Source organism: Phascolarctos cinereus, unplaced genomic scaffold (genome assembly GCF_003287225.1).
Source record: "Phascolarctos cinereus isolate Bilbo 61053 unplaced genomic scaffold, phaCin_HiC Scaffold_5;HRSCAF=322, whole genome shotgun sequence".
Taxonomy (NCBI): domain Eukaryota; kingdom Metazoa; phylum Chordata; class Mammalia; order Diprotodontia; family Phascolarctidae; genus Phascolarctos; species Phascolarctos cinereus.
Window position 1 is genome coordinate 43,107,600 of NW_027555958.1, and position 20,490 is coordinate 43,128,089.

General features: G+C 45.1%; 1 protein-coding gene across 2 annotated transcripts in view; it reads right to left on the minus strand.

Annotated features, from left to right (window-relative positions):
• Positions 1-19,802, minus strand: part of TUFT1 (tuftelin 1) — a 43,116-nt gene extending 23,314 nt beyond the window's left edge. Inside the window, exons 1-6 of one of the 2 annotated variants that reach the window (XR_002327989.2) lie at positions 19,562-19,802; positions 8,473-8,574; positions 8,013-8,099; positions 6,335-6,424; positions 3,725-3,796; positions 1,013-1,126 (exon numbers count right to left, since the gene is read on the minus strand). Coding sequence is in view for 1 of the 2 variants with exons in the window: in XM_021005248.2 (XP_020860907.1) it covers positions 1,013-1,126; positions 3,725-3,796; positions 6,335-6,424; positions 8,013-8,099; positions 8,473-8,574; positions 19,562-19,621 (525 nt within the window). In the remaining variant the exon portion in view is untranslated. The remainder of the gene's footprint in view (positions 1-1,012; positions 1,127-3,724; positions 3,797-6,334; positions 6,425-8,012; positions 8,100-8,472; positions 8,575-19,561) is intronic. The other variant, XM_021005248.2, reaches the window with a different exon arrangement.
• Positions 19,803-20,490: the final 688 nt, after the last annotated feature.

Here is a 20,490-nt window from a genome sequence, read left to right on the forward strand (position 1 = left end):
GGCAAGAGAAGGGTATGGCAGATACTGTGGAAGCCCCCCACCTCCTGCTGCAAGTGACCCATCACTCAGTTACTTCCTCAGATCCTATAATGGAGTCCTCAAGCATCATTGCCCTGCTTGTTTATATCTGTACCCCCTTACTTAGCACAATTCCTGGCACAGAGTAAGCACTCGAGAAATGCTCCGTCTGAGGGCAGCTAGGTGGTGCGGTGGATAAAGCACCATTCCTGGAGTCAGCAGGACCTGAGTTCAACAGCCTCAGACACATAACACTCACTAGCTGTGTGACTCTGGGCAAGTCACTTAACCCCAATTGCCTCACCAAAAAAAAAAAAAAAGAAGAAGAAAAATGCTCTGTCTGGAGGCAGCGAGGTAGCTCAGTTGATAGAGCACAGGGCCTGAAGTCAGAAGACTCAAGTTCAAATCTGGCCTCACATACTCACTAGCTGTGCAACCTTGGGCAAGTCACTGAACCTCCATTTGCCTGACCCACTGGAGAAGGAAACAGCAAACCACTCCAGCATCTTTGCCAAGAAAACCCCATATGGAGTCCTGACGAGTCAGAAACAAGCTATCAGCAGCAGCATCTATTTCTACATGTACCCAAGGCACTTTGCCAGGCATGTTGGGAACCAGTCCCTGCCCTCAAGAAGTTTACCTTCTACTGGAGGGGAGGGGGATGCACACATGTACACACAGAAAGTACAAATAAGATAATTTCATTTGAAAGAGAATACTAACACAGCTGGGGGAAATCATGAAAATCACTGTGTACAAGGCAGCTCATGAGCTAGGTTCTGAACCCAAAGCTGCATTCATTCCATGACTTTGGACTCATTGACAATTGAGGTGAGGAAGGCGCGCATTCCAGACACGGGCCAGAACCATCTGTGCAAACTGAAGAAAGCAGAGGATGGAATGATGCGTGGAGGGGAACGAGCAAGATGGAGATCAGACAGAGGGAAGTTATGGGCTGGAAAGATGGGCAGCAGGCGGGCTACGGAATCCTCACCTCGAAATGCGCCTTGTCTGACTGCTGCTGCCTCTCAGCCTCCTGCAGCTTATCACGCAGATCTTGGATGGTTTTCTTCAAGCTCTCGGAGTCTTCATTTTGATAGCCTTGCGCCTGTAACCAAGCACCAACATTAAAGGAAGGAAAAGCCCAAAAGTTAACGCAACTATCCTCGAGACTTGGGGAAACAGACGTACTTGCTAGCCCACCCCCTACAAAGGACTTCCACCCTAATAAAAGAACTTGCCGGAGACACCAGATGGACCAAAGCAGGCTCCCTTCAAACCTCAATGAGCCCAATCCACCTCCAGGTTGCCCCTTCACCCCAGGTCTCCCGAGCATTTAGATCCATTTTCAACATGGCACTAAACTGTCCCTACAAAAGTATTTCTTATGAAACATGCTTATGTCTTTTGTCATGAGGGAAGTAGCACACAGAGGGACCAGAGAGCTAGACCTGGAGTCAGGAAGGCCTGGGTTCAAATCCTGACTCTGACACTTACCAGCTGTATGACTATGGGCAGGTCACCAAAACTTTCTACACCTCAGTTTCATGTAAAATGAAGATAATGCCTGTTGGTAACAATGCCTCCTCCCCTTACGAGGTCTGTGTGAAGCTCAAATGAGATGAGGCATATAAAGTGTTTTATAAACTTTAAGGTGTCACATATCAATTATTCTAGGCTAAAATGGAAATAGGGCTTGCGTGACCTCACATGTTTAATGGGGATCATATTGTTTGCCTTCCTCAATGGGTGAGGGAGGGAGAGAATTTCAAACTCAAAATTTTAAAAAATAAATGTTAAAAATATTTTTGAATAATTTTTTTCCAATTACATGTAAAAACAATTCTTACCATGTTTAAAAGTTTTGGGGGCAGGTAGGTGGCACAGTGGATAGAGCACCGGCCCTGGACGCAGGAGGACCTGAGCTCAAATTCGGCCTCAGACACATAACACTCACTAGCTGTGTGACTCTGGGCAAGTCACTTAATCCCAATTGCCTCACCAAAAAAATAAAAAATAAACAAAAGTTTTGAATTCCAAAAAACTCCCTTCCCTCCTTCCTCCTTGAGATAGCAAGCAAAAAAAATTTTTAATCAAAATACACGTTTGTTTTTTAAAGAAAAGCTATTATTATGTTTGTGTATAGGTCTTGTTCCAACTCCCCCAGCCCCCCAATCCCCATCCCAATCATATTGCTCTTTTCTGAGGGCAGGGACAAATGACACCCTCATCAAGGTTGGGGATACTTTCCCTCTGTGATATTAGAAGCTCCCTTAGGCAGGACTATAATTCTCCTGTTACACTAGAATGTACCTAGAGGAGGGGTGGGGAACCTTCGGCCTTCAGCCCGTGTGGCCTTCTAGATCTTTAAGTGTGGCCTTTTGACTAAACCCAAATTTTACAACAAATCAGGGAATCTGCAGCCTCTAGGCCCATGTGGACTTCTAGATCCTTAAGTGAAGCCTGTTGACTGAATCCAAATTTTACAGAACAAAATCTGGATTCAGTCAAAAGGCCGCACTTAAGGATCTAGAAGGCCACATGGGCCTGAAGATGGAAGGTTCCCCACCCCTGATCTAGAGCATTGTCTCTTAAGCCTTTTTCATCCCCTGCCAACAGCCAGTTAGGCGAAGTTCGAGGGCTGGTGACTAGCTATGAAGTAAGAGACGTTCCCTCTCCTCCCTACTCGCCCATCAAGGGTTAATGCCTAGCTTGAGCTTGGCCACACCCAGCCGTGGGTTGGTGGTGGTTAGAGCTGAGCTGGCATGTAAGATCATGAGTCCAAACTATGCTGTCTCAATGCCAGGGTCTTTAGTCCTGAGCCTCCGAGGGGCTACTAGGAGGTCGGGTCTCCCTCCTCAAGCCCTCAGCTGGAGGAAGAAAACCCTGTGCTCCAGTCCTTGATGTTCCAAGTCAAGGAGCAGGTCCCTTAAACCTCTCTGAGCCTCAGTTTCCCCATCTACAAAATGGAGAGAAGGAACACCAGCCCCTCCCTGCCTCACAGGGCTACCACAAAGATAAGTGAGATAACATGTGGCAGAGCTTCCAGCCTGTGAGAAGAAAGGGGCTAGATAAATAATAAAAGGTATTATTATAACTGGTTACCCCAACACAGCTGTCAACTGCAGAGATAAAGGGGAGGTGGGGGAGGGAGGAGATGAGGAGGGAGGCTCCAAAAAGCCAATTCAGGCCGCTGGTGGCATAGTGGTGTGCACAGAGTCAGAAAGACCCGAGTTCAAATCCAGCCTCAGACAGTTACTAGTTGTGTGACCCTGGGCAAGTCACCTAACCTTAGTCTGCTTCATTTTCGTCAACTAAAATGGGGGTAACAAAAGCACCTACCCCCACCCCCCAGGTTGTTGTGAGGATCAAATCAAATAAGATAAAATTTGCAAAAGTGCTTAGTGTGACACATAATAGGCATCACATAAATGCTTATTTTCTACCCTCCTTTCCCCAACTCCTATTTAAATGGGGTGAAAAGACTCACCGCATCCTCAAACTGGACATCACCAGAGCACGTGGCTCATGCCCCAGCCTCTACAAAGGGCCACTTCCTGTAATAACTCAGCAGAACAGAATGTCTAACACTCTACAAGGAAGGCTCCCCAAGCTCCTTGGGTGAGCCCTCTCTGTGCCCCCAGCACCAGCAAGACAAGAAGCAGTGTCGGGGTCCCCAAGGGAGCTTCCCTTTCTTGCTACCTACCAGGGTCTCAGAGGGGGTCTTGTACAGAGAAGTGGAAGACTGCCTGAAGTCATTTGGCTCTTCCAATAGCACCTATCCAAAGAAAACAAAGAAGTCAGGAGGCTGGCATAGCCCTGACACGGAGCAGCCTTCTCAACGCAGCAGCCTTCTCAGAGACATCAGAGCCCTCCAAGACTTTAGAAGTCTTTCTAGACTTTCTGGAAGCAAGGGGTGGAGGGCTGGTGGTGTTGAAGGCAGAGCAGGATGATCTAATTGCTTACTGGTACGTTCAAAAAAACAGGCAGCAAAAACCTTCCCAGCTTGGAAGGTATGAATTGGCCCCAGTCCCTGAAGCTCACTGAATACAAGCATCTGCTTGTAGCCAACACTCAAGACTTTCCTCTGCCCCCGGAATTTCAAGAAAGTCTGGCACACACCGAGAGAAGAGAATATTGAAAAGCGGCATTTGCAGCATTCTAGCCCACCGCCTGGTATCTCCTCCATAGAGTTTTGGGAGCTTCTGAACAAGGGGGCAGTGATGTGGGTTTACAAGTTAACAGCTCTGAAAGGGATCTGCTGGTGAATTCTTGTGGCCAAGTTTCAGGCCCAGGCTAGGTTCTTCCTACCTCCCTGCAAAGCACCAGACTACCCACTGCCCTCGGCAGCCAGATGTGTGCTCTACACAACATGTAATCAGGAGAACATGGTGCTTTTATCTCAGATTATAGACATATACATGCAATGTATATACACACACATATTCCTATTTGGACTGGATGTGCATTCTATATTTAATTCAGCGACCAACACGCATTAAGCACGTGTTAGAAAAACTGACATAGTCAGTTCCCTCAAGGAGCTAACATTCTACAATCTGAACCATTCATACATTCATACATACACACACACACACACACACACACACACACACACACACACACACACACACGTATCTGCTATATATTCCACAATCTGTATGCTATATACTATATATTGTGTGTTTGCATATATATTCGGCAGTCTCTATCATATAAATATACTTATACACTACACGCGTGTGTTTGCATATATATTCTACTATCTGTATCATACATGTATTTACATATATGTTCTACAATCTACATCATATATAAAATGTGTTCACATACATATTCTACAATCTATTATCATACATATATATTTAACGTGTGTTTGCAGACACACACACACACACACACACACACACGTAAGGTCCACACTTAGCAGGAATTATTTTGTCATTATCTGCTGTTTTTGGATGGTTTTGATGATCCGTTCCATGTCTCCCATCCGTTAGTGAAGGCGAGATTTGTCAGAAGAGTCAGGGGAGCTGACCGGCTGCTGAAGCTTAGCTAAGATGTTCTTCTTCTCCAAGCTTCAGTTTTCTCCTCTATGAAATGACGGAGTTAGACTAGAGAGAATCTCTAAGGTTCCCTTCAAGCTCTGAAAGTTCATGATTAGCATTGGTACAGCTTTCCTGGTGACTAGACCACATAGCTAGAATTGGCCCCCAAAGGGGGCTAAATGGATACAGGACCCAAGATGTTACAACAGCTAAGAGTGAAGTGTGATGGACAGAAGCATCTCAGACATGTACTAGCTGTGTGACCTTGGGAAAGTCACTTTACCTCTATTTGCTTCAGTTTCCTCATCTGTCAAATGGAGATAATAATAGCACTACCTCCCAGAATAGTTGTGAGGATCAAAAGAGATAATTTTAAAGTGCTTAATACAATGCCTGGCACATACTAGGTGTTACATACGTTATTATCATTATTATCATGGGAGACCTGAGCTTGAACTCCATTTCTGCCAATTCCTAGTTGGGTGGCCAATGGGCAAGTCACACTTAACCTTGAACCTAGATGGGGATGGTAACACCTGTTTGCATCAACCTCTCACAGGGTTGCTGTGAGAATTCAAGGAGATCATTTGCAGAGTTGACTCTGTAAACTTTAAGGGATACACAAGTGTCAGCTATTCTTACAGAAACCGGACTCCAATCAAGAGGATGAAGGGCTGCATAGTGGAGGAAGGACATCTCTCCTGGGGACAGTTCCCTTTACCAATTCATTAAAATAAATGAATGAATGAATGAACAAAATAGCTCTGTAGCTATACTAGCAGTTTTGCATTATTTATATATTCACTATGTGAAAATCTGAATTTGGAAAAGAGGTTAAGGAGAGATTCTCTACTATATGAAAAAAATTCATCACTTCACATCAATTATAGGATTTCTCTAAATAGCAAGCTTCCCTAGTGAATTTGAAAATTATGCAATTTACAAAAATTAAACTTTTATATAATGTTTTAGGAACCAGTACATTGCATAACGAGGTACACCTAGCTATGTGTACGTACCTGAATGCAGAAAGAGACAGCGCATGGGGTGTGTGTGTGTATGTGTGTATGTATACACATGCATACATACCTTTGCCTTGGCTCCCTAGATTTTAAGCTCCCTGAGGACAGGGCTGTTTACATACTCAACTCCCCTCTCACCACATGATTCACAGAAGATGATCCATAAATACTAACTGCTATACAATCCCATCTTTCCACTGAGAACCTAGCTGCTAGGAGTGAGCTAGGACATTGCCCATTAGTTACCTGCATCTCCTGTTGCTGAGGAAAGTCCCTTGAGTCTCTCTCAAGCTTGCTGCTTATATCCTCCCGAAGCTTCTGCAAACAGCTCCTAGCCTGGTGGGGAGGGCAAGTGATTTTTTAGCTGGGGGAAGTGGGAAGGTTGAGGGGAGGGAGAGAACAGAACGCTGAGATCTGCCCATTTAGAGGGTCCCCATTCCCAAACCATTCACCAAAATGCCTATGTCATCCAGAGACACTCAGGAGGGACAAATATTTTGATTAGGTATGCTTGGAATATATGGAATATACAAAAGTTCCCAATGCCTCCACTGACTCACAAAAAGTCAGTTCTTGACTCTCCACCCTGATGAGCAGGGAAGCCATGCTGTAGGGAATACGAAATATAATAAATATAATAAGTAAATAATAAAAATAAATAAATAAATATAATAAATATAATAAATAAAATCACCCTGGATTCGTTTAGGCAGATTTACCTTGAGTTGTCACTATAATAGATTTGCATTCCCTAGAAACTGACTAATAATGAGGAAGGGATTGAAAAAAACATGATAAGGTATAGAGGAAATCAACAATCCGTTACGGAAAACACACAAAAGCTAGTTAATCAAATCAATCAGTAAGAATTTATCAAGTTCCTACTCTGTGTTAGGCACTGTGCTAGATGCTGGGGATAGAAAGATAAAAATGAAACAGCTCTTGTCCTCAGGGAGCATATATTCTATTCACACATTTTTGTTTTTCAGTCATGTCTGCCATTTTGTGATGCCATTTGGAGTTTTCTTGACAGAGATATGGAGTGGTTTGCCATTTCCTTCTCCAGCTCATTTGACAGATGAGGAAGCTGAGGTAAAGAGGGTTAAGTGACTTGCCCAGAGTTACACAGCTCAGTAAGTGTCTGAGTCAGGATTTGAACTCAGCAAAATGAATCTTCCTGACTCCAGGCCCCGAGCTCTATCCACTTTGCCACCTAGCTGGCCCCTATCCACACACAGATAATGTGAAATGACTTGTTCTAAATTATATTCTCAAGTTCCAATGATGCCTCTCATCTAACCTCATCCCAGTTCTTTTCAGAAAATAACCCAAGCCTTAATCCATGCCTTTAAAAAAATGATTTTTACAGAGAACAGAAAGATAGTTCAAACCAATAGCCAGATAATATATATGCCTGGCATAATCCTGAGCACAGAATGAATACTCAATAGACATCTACCGATTAATTTGACTTCTGCAGGGTCAATAGTGACAGGCATGGCTTTTACTTGATTAGGGAGAGAGTATTAGGGATATTTGGGGAGTGGAAGGGAGAAAAAGTTTATCATCACCCAAGAGTGAAGGGAATCAAGCAGCTAAGCACTAAAAACGCCCAACACCACAAAGAGTGAACTTTGACAGGCTCATGCAAGCTTGAAAGACTTGGGGTTGGGAAGAGGAAAGAGAGGCTAAAAACATAAAAGCCAAGTGGGGCACACACAGTGGGAGGTTGTACTTGGCCCAAAGCCCTGGTTCTACTCACATTCTAAAGCTGGTTCTTTCATTCATTCATTCCATACACATCTACTTAACATGGTGGGAAGTATAAAGTATAAGATAGGCTTTTCTCTCAAGCAGCTTTCAATCTGGTAGAACTTTACTGGAAAGCAATTCCCTCCACAATGAGGAAGAAAAGGCTGCCTACCTCTTGGATGTACTGAACCTCACTTTTCAGCTGATCGATATTCTTCTCATGGATGACTTTGTCACCAGCTTTCCCCTTCAAGTAAACCTATAGTTGGAGAATGAAACCATTCTAGTTACAAAGAATCACAATCAAATCAGGTCCACCAACTGCCCCCCAGTACCTGTTTTTCAATAAACATGTAAGATCTGGAGGGAACTTGGGAAGGTCATCTAATACATTCCCCCGCTACAGTCCTGTACTGCACCCAAGTCATGCCAGCCAGGTCACCACCGGCTCTTGTCTTGGAGATCTCCAGAGGAGGTGGCCGTCTGTTCCAGCATCTCCGATCCTGGAAGTTCTTCCCACTTTCTAACTGCAAGATTGCTTTTTGCAACGTCAGTCCCCTTGCCATTCTTCTGACCTTCAGTGAAACGTGGGGAGAGAAGGGAGGGTGATAGGGAAGGGGGACAGTATTTACCTTGATGATTTCCTCATGCCCATCATTAGACTCTATCAGCTCCGATGCCAGGGAATGACCAGCTGATCTGCTAGACACCATTGTGTAGGACTTCCCAACTCCCTAAAGGAAGAGAAGGGGAGAGGTTCAAATAAAACATAACCAAAGCAAATTAACTAGCACAGAATGGATGGTTCTCAGCATAGCACCAATGTAGAAAATCTGTTCCTCAAAATATCTGAAATATTCTTCTGACTTTCCTCACCAAAGAAACTTAACGTCAAGTCAATTTTAGAATCTCAACAAGATGTCAACGTCATTTCAGTGACAGAACTCAAACCCAACATCCTTCCCACTAGAAGATCAGGTTATAATAAGTCAAGGATCAGCACAAAAAGGAGTCAAAAAGGGTCGACATGACTGAAACTGAACAACATCAGCAAAGATTCAGATTTTCCTTTGGTAGGCTTCTCCCTCTACTTCCAAAAACACGGTCTTCCTGAGGCTTGGTTAGAAGCGTTTGTAGGGAAAAATAACCCTGAGCCCACAATAGCAGATATATTTCCATGCAGTCATGGAGGGACAGAGGGAAAGGAAACAGCATCAGGAAGGAAGGAGACTGGGCCATGACAAAAGAGGAAAATCTGGCTGCCAGAATCCCAGATATTCTCTGCCTTCAAGACATATGTCTTGAAAATATGTCTTCAAGGGGCAGCTAGGTGGCGCAGTGAATAGAGTGCCAGCCCTGAGGTCAGGAGGACCTGAGTTCAAATCTGGCCTCAGACCAAACACTTGACACTTACTAGCTGTGTGACCCTGGGCAAGTCACTTAACCCCGATTGCCTAAAATATACATATACATGTCTTCAAGAAGATCACCTCATGGATCATTCTGAAGAGTGAGTCTGAGAATGTTCACTATGCCTTAATGGAAGAGATTAGGTACCACATGGCTCCAATATGGCCCTGGCTCAGACCAGTCTCCAGAAACCATATCTGGTGGAAGGTCTTTCTGAGAGAGGTAACCATGTTCATCTCCATGATCTGACAGACATTCCAAGGAAAAGAAATGTTCTGGTCCTCTCACCTGCCCATTCTGGATTGAGTCTCCCATCCTGATAGAAGGTCTTGAAATGGTATTGAGTGTAAACATCAAACATTAGGAATATTTCTAGATTAAATTCTAATGTAAAATAATAGGGGGCACTTGAATGTGATACCCATATCCATCATTTGCCACACAGAAATCATCCTATGTAAAAGAAAGTTTTAAAGAAACCTGAGAAGAGCAGCATGAACTGAAAAAGAGTGAAGTAAGCAAAATTGGGGAAACAATTTACATGGCGATAACATCACTGTAAAGAAAAACAGCTCTGGAAGGCTTAAGAACTCTGATCAGCTCAGCGACCAGCCACGATGTCAGAGGACCAATGATGAAGCATGCCGCCCAACTCCCAGCAGAGGACTGACTGACTCAAGGTGCAGAAGGAGACATGACAAATGTATGGATTTGTTGGACTTGACCATTTATTTGCTACAAGGATTTTTTCATTATTTATTGGGGGGGGAGGGGTTTAGTGGAAAGAAACCATAGTGTCGGTTGCTCCAAAAACAAAAGAGGGTCATTGAAGCATGTTTTTGAAGAAGGAAATTCAGAAGAAACAGAGAAGCAGGACAATTCTGAAAATAACATGCTGAATTTATTACAGATTTTGAAAAGTAAGCTGTACATAATAAAGATTCACCATTTTACATATAATCTTGTTTTTCTATGCTACTTTATATATGGAAATGGTCGCTCTTTTGGGAGGGAGAGACATTCATTAAATTCAGAAAAAGAAATTATCCTAACAATAATGAACCTTGAGAAAAAGTGAATGATTTCTTTAGGAATCAAGCCTCTCTCCAAACTAGCACTTTTTCTGCAAATACAGAAAAATTTAAAAAGCTACTTCAGCAAAATCTCGAGTTAGAAAATAACACAAGAACAGAATGATTGGTAGGAGGATAGTGTTTGAGAGACGAAAGGCAGAGTGTGGTGACAGAAGAGAGCAACACGGTATGTTGAAAACAGCGACATGCTGGCAACCAAAAGTCCTGGGTTCCTTCTGGTTCTCACTACTGAACTGAAACCTTGGTCAAATCCCTGAATGTCTCTGGAATGCAGGCGGTAGGGGGCTCCCCAAAAAGGCAAAGATGATCAATCATGAGCGAGGCTTCTAGGTTGCGTCCCTATGGGCCTCTAAAGTCCCGCCCAACTCTCGAATTGGTTTGCGGTCTTAGCAGCAGTGTCTAATATTCAGCTGCGACTTCCAGTTCATAAACCTAGTTATGAAAAGATGAGAAGGAAACAATTTCAAAGTAGCTAAACTTGCTGCCAACTCTTTTTCCCCCACGGACACAAACATGCTCTCCGATCCAAATTCATTTCTTCTTCCCTGTAGGCAGTTAGGGAATGCCGGGGCATCCCCAGTCAGCAGGAAAAAACAAAAGTGCTATCTGCCGGCCACCAGGGCCAAGTACAATTTTTTGGTCCACAACCAGCCCCTCCGGATTAGAAAAGAAATGTGGTAGGAGGGGCCCTGTGGGGTCACCCCATCCATTCTGCTGATTCTGGTTAGGACACAACACTTAAAACCACCCAGAAGGATGAGAATTGCTTGGGTTTCCAAATATTCCCCAACTTCTCTCCACTGACTTTTTATGTGGTTATTGTCCAGCTGTCTCTTTAAATTGGGGGGGGGGACACCAAAAAAAGATAAGATTCTAGGAAGTTTCTCTTTCAATATCACCAACTGCTCCTTTGCCCTTAAAATCCAGTCTAACTTCCCCTTCCCACCCTCCCTATTACTCAGGACTTCAACACAGGTCTCAAATTACACCCCAGAATCTATTCATTTCTTCTCAAGAGGTATCCACCCCCCTCCTCATTCACTATCCCTAACCTAGAAGTTGAAATAATGTTCTCTGTTCCCTCTTTGTCTTGGTTAATCTTTCAGGGCTGGTAAATAAACCCACTTTGCTGGTTGTCACAGAAGGGGTTGCTAAGGGAGATAGAAGGGAGGCATTTCGGGACAACCCACAGGAGTTTTCCACCTACCATGCCAGATCTCACTGGTAGGTGCAATGGGGATGTACAGAAGCCACTCCCACGATGGCCACATGCTGAGCAAGATGCAAGCACTCTGAGGGCCAGACTAGGGAGAATCTAAGAGTTTCAATGTCCTTATGACCACCTCTGTATTCCTCAGCTCCTCTACAAGAGAGAGTCTCGGCCTCATCCATTTGCTTTATAGGAACAATAGGATTTGCAGCTAAAAGAGACCTTGGAAATGACTCAATCCAATTCCCTCATTTTACTGATAAGGGAACTGGGAGGATGTCTACGGGGATTGGGGCTGGTGGGGAGGTCACTGACTCATTCGAGATTATAGAACACCAGGTCTTCTGAATTCAAATTTGGTTCTTTTTCTACCACACCATGATGCTGTTTGCAGAGCAGATACAAGGAGAGTTATATTAAAACCTGGGGCAGCTAGGTGGTACAATGGATAGAGTGCTGGCCCTGGAGTCAGGAAGACCCAAGTTCAAATCTGGCTTCAGACACTGCCTAATTGTGTGACCCTGGGCAAGTCATTTCACCCTGTTTGCCTCAGTTTCCTCACCTATAAAATGAGCTGGAGAAGAAAATGGCCAACCACTCCAGTATCTTTGCCAAGAAAACCCCAAATGGGGTCGGGAAGAGCCAGACATGACTGAGATGACTGAACAGTAAAATGGTAACAAAAGGCATTGAAACAAATGGCTAGAAAGAGACCATCATCCATCAGGATCAGAGATAACCCCGAAGACTGTATTCTATTAACAGGCTGCATCCCAGCTCTCCTCCCTACAGCTCACTCAAACACGAAAGTACCCCACTCTGGAATAATCCCTGTAATACCATATGGCGTGCATATTCTCAAGCAGATGGTGCCCGACCCTGACACAGAGAACGCTCCGACCTGGACTTTTAGGGACAATAGCCCATTAGCTAGGAGGGCCAATGATCCCATACCTCCAAGGCAAGAGTAGAAGAGTCATCTTCTTGAGGGGAAAATCTACGTGGCCTAATCAAGAGGCAGGTAGCCCCGTAAACATTCCTGGGGAGAAGCACAGCCAGCCTCAAATTACAGCCAGCCTCTCGGCTCTGCTCAAACGCATCTCCAACCTATGACTCAGTCCCCAAAGAGGGAGAAGAGGGGAGGGGGTAAACACCTAGCTAAGAGCTTAGCGATTCCGACTAGGGAGAGAAGAAAGAAACAATGAGGCCCCAGAGGGTTCTCACAAGCAAAAAATCCATTTTACACAGGCGGAGGGACACTAAGCCAGTGCTTACGATTCCTGGGTTCCTCTTCTCCAAGCCTGAAAGCCAAAAGGTCCAGAAATGTGTGGGAACAAAGAGGTTTACAGGATATAAGGAGGAAATGCTCATTTTGAAGGAAGAACTCAGGGCTAGGGATGTAGATGTCTCTAAGCTGGAAGATTCAGCTGTCCCGTCAGATCCTGCCACTTCACTAGCCGCTTTTGTGGTCCGTTCAGTTTTTCCCACTCTAAGAAATGGGGATAATCAACCACTTGTCTAGCTCCTGTTCCCAGGAGTTATAGCATAATGATAGCTCCATAAAGTTAGGGAAGAAAGGCACAAGGGATTATTAGGGGGCCGGAAACCCTTGGGGCCCAGGCTCTCCCACTCCTACTCACCTACTGAAGACTGTCCACCTTTGTCCCCATTCCGGGGCTCACTGGGGCAGAAGTTGCCCTTTGTTTAGGCTTGATCGCACAAAGAGCCTTTATCTTTCATGTCTCACAACTACACACCCAGAAAAGTTAGTGACACCAAAGTTGGCTTTTCTGTCTATCACAGCTCTTGCATCTGACCCCTTTTCTCTACCCACACAGTGACCACCATGGGTCGGCACCCTCGTCACTTCTTGACTAGATTATTGGGATGGATTCTCAATTGGTATTCCTGCTGCAAGTCTTCCCCTGTTTCAGTCTCTCCTCCAGAGAAGGGGTGGGGAACCTGCTCTAGATTGAAGCCCATAAGTAATATCTGACCACGGCATGTCATTTTTCTACTCCATAAACTCCAATGGCTCCCTATTACATCTAAGATAAAACAGAAACAAACTCCTCTGTTCAACTTTTAAAGGCCTTCATCACTTGACCCCAATATATCTTCCTCTGCTCCTGCCCCCCCCAATAGATATTCCTCACCTGTAAAATGAGCTGGAGAAGAAAATGGCAAACCACTCCAAAATCTTTGCCAAGAAAGCCCCAAATGGGGGTATGTATCCTGCAAACTAACCTCTCTATCCCTCACCCATGAAAGGCCATCTCCCATTTCGATGGTTCTGCACCAATTGTCGTCCCCCCACCAATTCCTAGAATGCACTCCCCCTCACTTGAGCCTCACAACATCCCCCTGTTCCTTTAACACTCAGCTCAAGTACCATGTCTGTCCAAAGTAATTAATACAGTGCCAGGCGTATAACAGACACTTAAGAAATTCTTGTTGATCGACTGATTTTCCTTTAGCCTCCTCCAAATCTTCCTAGGGGCAAATATAGCACTGGATTATTTGGGGGGGCTCACCCCAAGTAATGAGAAAGAGGCATAGGGGAAATGGGAAAGGAAGATGGCAGGGACACAGGTGAGCTCCTCTCATTCTCTAGAGACATCTGTATAGGAGATAGTTGGGCACACAGAAACAGGAAGAGAAAAGGAACTTGCTTGTAGAGAGTTCCAACTACAATTCAATGCTGATGCCACAATTTCTAAGTTTGTGAATATGTCCTGAAGAAAGTTACCTGTGTCCCACATTCCAAGCCAAAGGGAGCCTGACGGACTGTGTTCAACTTTCCTCTGCCAAAATGCTTTCTCCAGTGATAGCTAGAGAAATGGTCCAAGAGATGTTTCATGTCATTCTAGCTAAGAGTAGGAAACCGGTTATTTTCTTCTGTTCTTCTCTACCATGTCAGGAAGGACACTGCCTTCTTCTTTTCTTTCTTCAAAGAACCCAGAAATCCTGGAAGACTAATCCTATTTATTTTTCCATGATTCCATATCTATTTTGTTCTCTTCCCCCCCACCCCAAACCAGCCAGGATCAAATCTCAGCTGTGGATTTCTCCATCCCATCCCCCACCCCAGGAAACTATGCTATTTCATAAGGGACTCTAGTGCCATGACCCAGAGAAGCATGCACTACAATTACAAGCAGTACATGTGTCTGGAACTGAAACTATTGGGGTGCACACCCCACCTCCACCCTGAGGAAATACCTAGGGATTATGTAACACTTCCCTTCCCCGGTCCTCCTCATCATTATCATTATTATTCCTACTAATAATAATCAATCACAAAGAACATAATTTTATCCACCTGTGCAATAATCTTCTGAACACTAATTATAAAAGAACAATACAACCTGTCCTCAGACTGGTACTATCTGAACTCTATGTAGTACAAGAAGAGACCTGAGAACAACATTCAGGTCGACACAAGTGCTTTGATGTTTAGAAAGTCCTTCACAAACATTATCTCATGTTATCTTTATGCTATCTACTTTTTACAGATGAGGAAACTGAGGCTCAGAGAGGTTTAAGTGATTTGCTCAGGGTCACAAAGCTAATAAGTATCTGAGGCAGGATTTGAACCCAGGTCTTCTTAATTCCAAGGCTTGAACTCTCTACTACACCATGCACTCTTCTCACCTCTCTGTAGAGCCTAGGCCTAATTAATTAGCTCCAGATCCTGACAAACTTAGCAAGACCAAATATGCATTTATGAAAATGGCAACATGGTGTCAAGTCTCGGCTCTGTCACCCTCTGCTTATGGGACTCTCAGGTCCTTCATCTGCCAAATTACAGGGTTAGACTAGACAACCTCTATATTAAATCTCCTTCTAGTTCTAACAATCTATGCATTCTAGGCTACCAAAATGGGAGGAAAAGACTACGAGAGAAGGTGGCAGAGTCCAGGGCATAGGTAGAACAGATAGTTATTTAGCTAGGAAGCAACAGACTCATCCTCCAAACATCTCCTCCATCTACCTATCATGGATTCCTGAAATTCCACCAATATAGGACCTATCCATGCCTTTGGGTTAAGAATTATCTTCCATCTGACTCCTTGTAACATGAAAATGTACTTCAGAAAGTCATTAACCCTGTAGCATACATTAGTATATCAGATTTCTTTCCTCATTGAGCAGAACAAATAAGACGTGCCATAAGGCCAAAGGATTTGAAGCTGGAAGAGGCCTATGAGCTCAACCTCTTCATTTCTACAGATGAGGAAACTGAGACACAGAGAAAGGCAATTTGCCAAAGGCCCCACTGAGCCCCATTTTGAACCCAGGTCCTGGGTTCCCTCTATGTACATGGCTCTTTCCATCACATATGCCATGCTTGAGGCACAAAGTGAGGAGAAGGGGCTGAAAAGGAAGAGAAGGGCAGGGAAAGCAGGCTCAGTGGTCTACCAAGATACAAAATGTGGCCTCAGTTTCCCTAATGGGGCTGAGATATCACAATTATAGAAATTCCTGGGTTGTTCTTTTTTTAAACCACAGTTCTGTACCCATTCTTAGCTCCTCTCAAACTTCTTTCACGCTCCCACTTAAAGGGGGGGAGGGGCATCTGAATCAAGAAAAGGAAGACAGAACCAAGGGTGAGAAAAAGGTGAAGAATGTAATCAGAGCAAGATAAGATTCTAAACACGTCATCTATAAGCCAGCTCAATTATCTAGGCATAGCTGATGTATAATGAATTTTAAATTCTGGGTCAGTTCTTCCCCATCTAGTATGCTCCCATCCTGCTATGCGCAAGGAATGAAAACAAAATAGTCTAAGGCCAGGAGTTCTTAGCCTGAGTCCAAGAACTTAGGTTTTTTTCTTTTTAAAAAAATTTTGATAACTACAATTCAATATAATTGGTTTCTTTTGTAATCTGATGTGTTTCATGCATTTTAAAAACATTATGTGAGGAGGGGGCCCACTGGCTTCACCAGACTTGCCACAAGTGTCCCCTCAAAAAAGGTTAAGGGGGGCAACTAAGTGGTGCAGTGGCCTTGGAGCTCTGGCCTTGGAGTCGGGAGGACCCGAGTTCAAATCCCATCTCAGACCAGACACTTGAAACACACTAGCTGTGTGACCCTGGGCAAGTCACTTAACCCCGAATGCCTCACCAAAAAGAAAAAAGAAAGGGTTAAGGAAAGGTTAAGCAGATAACAAGAAGTAGGAAGGTGAATCTTGGAGAGGGGGGGAAGTTTAGCAAAGATAGAGAATCCACGCCAAAGATCGAGGCACATCCGAAGCATTTAACAAATGCTTTTCAATTCATTTAAATAAGAATCATTTAGGTTATCTGCCATTTTCCTTCATCCCTACTGCTGTCCTCCTCAACAGAGAAAGGGGAAGTCAGAGGATGTTTTAAGGCTCATATAAATCAGGTCCACATGTGTTCCTAGACATGCAAAGACAGGAAAACCCCAAAAGCCATCCTGGTTCTTGACTCCCCTCCTGGATTCCATGTTTTGGTTCAGCTAGCTATACTCCCCACCCACAGAGGAATCCATCAATAAGTATTAACGGATTTTTGGAGACCAGCCAGAGAGCCATAAATCCTAGGTGCTTGCCTTGGGCTGGGTCAGAAGAGAAAAATTCAGGACATCATGGTGGGGGGCAGCCTTCTCTGCTCGCCTGCTTTTCATCCCCACCCACCTACTTCAAGTTTCAGGAAGAGCTAGTAACTGGCCAGTTCATTCCTCCCTAATCTCAGTGTAAGATAAACCTTTGCTTTGACCCCTATGGACAAAAAGCATGAGGGAATTTCTACCTCCCCTTTGTTCAAAGGCATCTGGTTTTAGATTCTTTCTGAAAGCAGAAGAGGGTCTGAATTCCATTCTCCTCATTTCCTTATCCATTTTTCTGCTCTACCAGACAAGGGAAAAAAAATCAGAGACTGAAGGAACAGGGATCCACTCTCAATAAAACCAGTGCTTTGGCCCAATAACCTCAGGAGTGCCATCTCTGAGACTCAGTTTCTTCCTCTGTAGAGACCTGAATATCCTTCTTCCTGTTCATTCCCTGCCCCTTGAACCCTCCGCCCCCTCCCCCCACACCTTCTCCCTGCCCCCATCAGGTACTGGGAGAAACAAACCATACAGCTAGGCTAGGGCAAAGGACAAAAGAGAGTGAATGTCCTCCTGTTAAGAATCCAGAAGCGGACAGGATAAAGAAAGAAAAGTAACCACTGCCTATAAGGAGATATGGTCTGGTGGGAATAGGACCAAGGCATCCATCTGCTTGAAAGAAACTCGATTTCCCTTGCTGGGGGGGCAGGAGACAAGGGGAATACTATTGCAATGCCAATTATATGAAATTACCACGGCACAAATATAATTTAACTGAATTAACACGTGAGTTGGATAAGGGCTACCTCAAGGACAATGCATCAGGCAGCCACAGAAGAAGAGAATAAAATCCAGAGAGAAAGGAGACACACCTCCTTACAAACATCACCTATCCTGTTTCACTCTAAAGCATAGCAGCTTGAAAATCCATGAAACCAGACACACCCACGCTGGGTTAAAGTTCCTTAGAGGAGCCAGAAAACACAGAACCACCCAACTAACCCTCCACCTCCTCTCCCCAGGAAACTCTAGGAATAGCTAGGTAGTGGGGTGAGAGGGGACAAAGAAGTGGTGGGGCACACATGCATTGGGGCGGGGAGATCCCTGGTCCCAGTGTAGCAAAGGACCAGTGCCCAACTCCTCCTCTTCCCTGGCCTCCCTCAGACTTGGAGATCAAAGACGGAAGTAAAACTAAAAGACGCTCTGGGCCACACCAGAAATAGGTGGGGGTTAGAGCAGGAGGATAGAGGCATAGTTCCATGAGAGACTCTCCTGGGAGGTGGGTCTCTGCATAGCAGAAAAAGCCCCTCTCTCAAAGAAGGACATGACTCTGGGTGGTTTTCATTTGAATCTCGCTCCACAGGAGAAACCTCAGGAACCTGAATAGGAAGGGAAAGGGCTGGCCCAGTCTTTTTTATTGTTGTTAGTCCAAAAAGTACCCTGCATCAATCTTTTAAGAGCTCAGGTGCATCTCTGATGCTACAGGACACAAACAGAAACCAGAAACTGAGAGATAATCAAATACAAAGTAAATAAAAAGCAAGACCTCCCTGGATTCACAGCCCTGTCACATAAATTCATTACCACCACGCATTACACCATCACTCTTTTACATGGCACTTCTAGGTAGTCAAAGTGATTTGCCTCACAATGAACCCGTAAGGTGGGGACATTAAATACTATTAAAATCCCCATTTTACAGATGAGGAAAAACTGAAGAGACAGAGTTCATCAGTTTTTCCAGGTTCACACAGCAATTAAGATCTTAACTCGGACTCCTAATCCACTTGACTCTTTCCCCTATGATCTTCTGGCTCCTCACCGGCATCAAAGAATCTACAACTTCCTTCAAGGATCATCAGCTAAGGTTGCCACTCTCTATAAAAAGCCTTTCCTGATTTCCTCTTAATGGCTATTTCTGTCTCTCTTCTCAAACAACCTGGTATAAGTTCCTTGTGTGCACGAGTGCCGCTCTCCAGCAGAATGTAAGTTCTGGGAGGGCAGAGGCTATTTATTTCCCTTTATTCCCATGTACAATTAGCTAAAACACCCAGCATATGGCCAAGGGTTTCATGAAGACAGGTGGAATCGAAATATATCCTCCCTCCCTCCCTCTCTCTCTCTCGCAAAGATGAGTCGACGAGTGATCCAAGGTTCAAGGGCAAAAGTCGTCACCGCCATCGGCAGTGTCCCGGGGAGCCAGGGACGGGCTGTCGCCCTCCAAGCGCAGGGGGCCCGATACTCCCGAACCAGCTCCGGGAGAGGTGCCCGGAGGGAGGATGGGGAATGGAAAGGGAAGGGGCACAGAAGTGGGAGGAAACGCCTAAAACGACCGTGCGAAACTGGGGATGGGGCGGGGAAAGGGAGCAGGGCAGGGAAAGAAGGGATGGGGGACGGGACCGCACCCGGCCGGCCGCTGCCCCTTCTTCTTACCGCGCTCTCCCCCTCGGAGTGCAAGTCCACCAGCGCACACCAGGAGCGCGTCCCGTTCATTGTCTTCTGGCCCCGGACCGCTCCGGAGCGGCTCCGAAAAGGCCAGCACCTACCTCCGCGGCGGTCCAGATCCGAGTGGGAAGGCGGGAGGCTGATACCCGCCCCCCTATATATAGGAGCATCGGGCTAAGGGCAGCCGGGGAAGCCACGCCTCCTCTTAGTCTAAGCTCAGCCAACTGGAAGAGAGCAAAGAAGGGGGGGGGAAGCAGCTAGGGGCGTGCCAGGGTATTAGGAGCCTGGACACGCCCTCTTGGTGGCAGTTTCTATTTGCATAAAGGGCGGGGTTATGGCGCCACACAGGAGTGATTTCCCAGGTCTCCAATGTTAATTTCGGTCGCGTTACTTTACAACCCAGGAGCATAGGAAGAGTAGCAAAGTACCAGAACGCTGAGATGAATGTGGCCCAGCCCGGCTAAGAAATCTGAGACCCGGAGAGGGGGAGGGGCCTATCCAAAGTCAAGCAGGTAGTAAGTAAAGTAGATTCTAGGTCATCTGACTTTCAAGTTAACTTTCTCCCTCCCTATCCTTTTCCTCTCCAACTGGCCTTCCTCACCGACTCCTTCCCCCGCCCCAAGGAAATAATCAGTTCCCAGCTGTTCTGGATGGATTGGGTACTAGGTGGGGGAGGTGTTAGAACTCCACAGAGGAATCCAGTCAAGCAATGGGAAGAGGTGTTGTAGACTCTCTTGACTTGGAGACTCTGCTACTTGGACAAACCTCAGTTTCTTCATCTGTAAAAGGCTGGGGGGAAAAAAAGGTCTTTTCTCTCTGTGAGGGAGATTGTGAGCCTGAGAGCTTTGTGGGGCTGGATGGCCCCTTTCCCTTCCCTCTGTAGTTATACATGTCAGCAAGTCCACCTCACTAAAGCT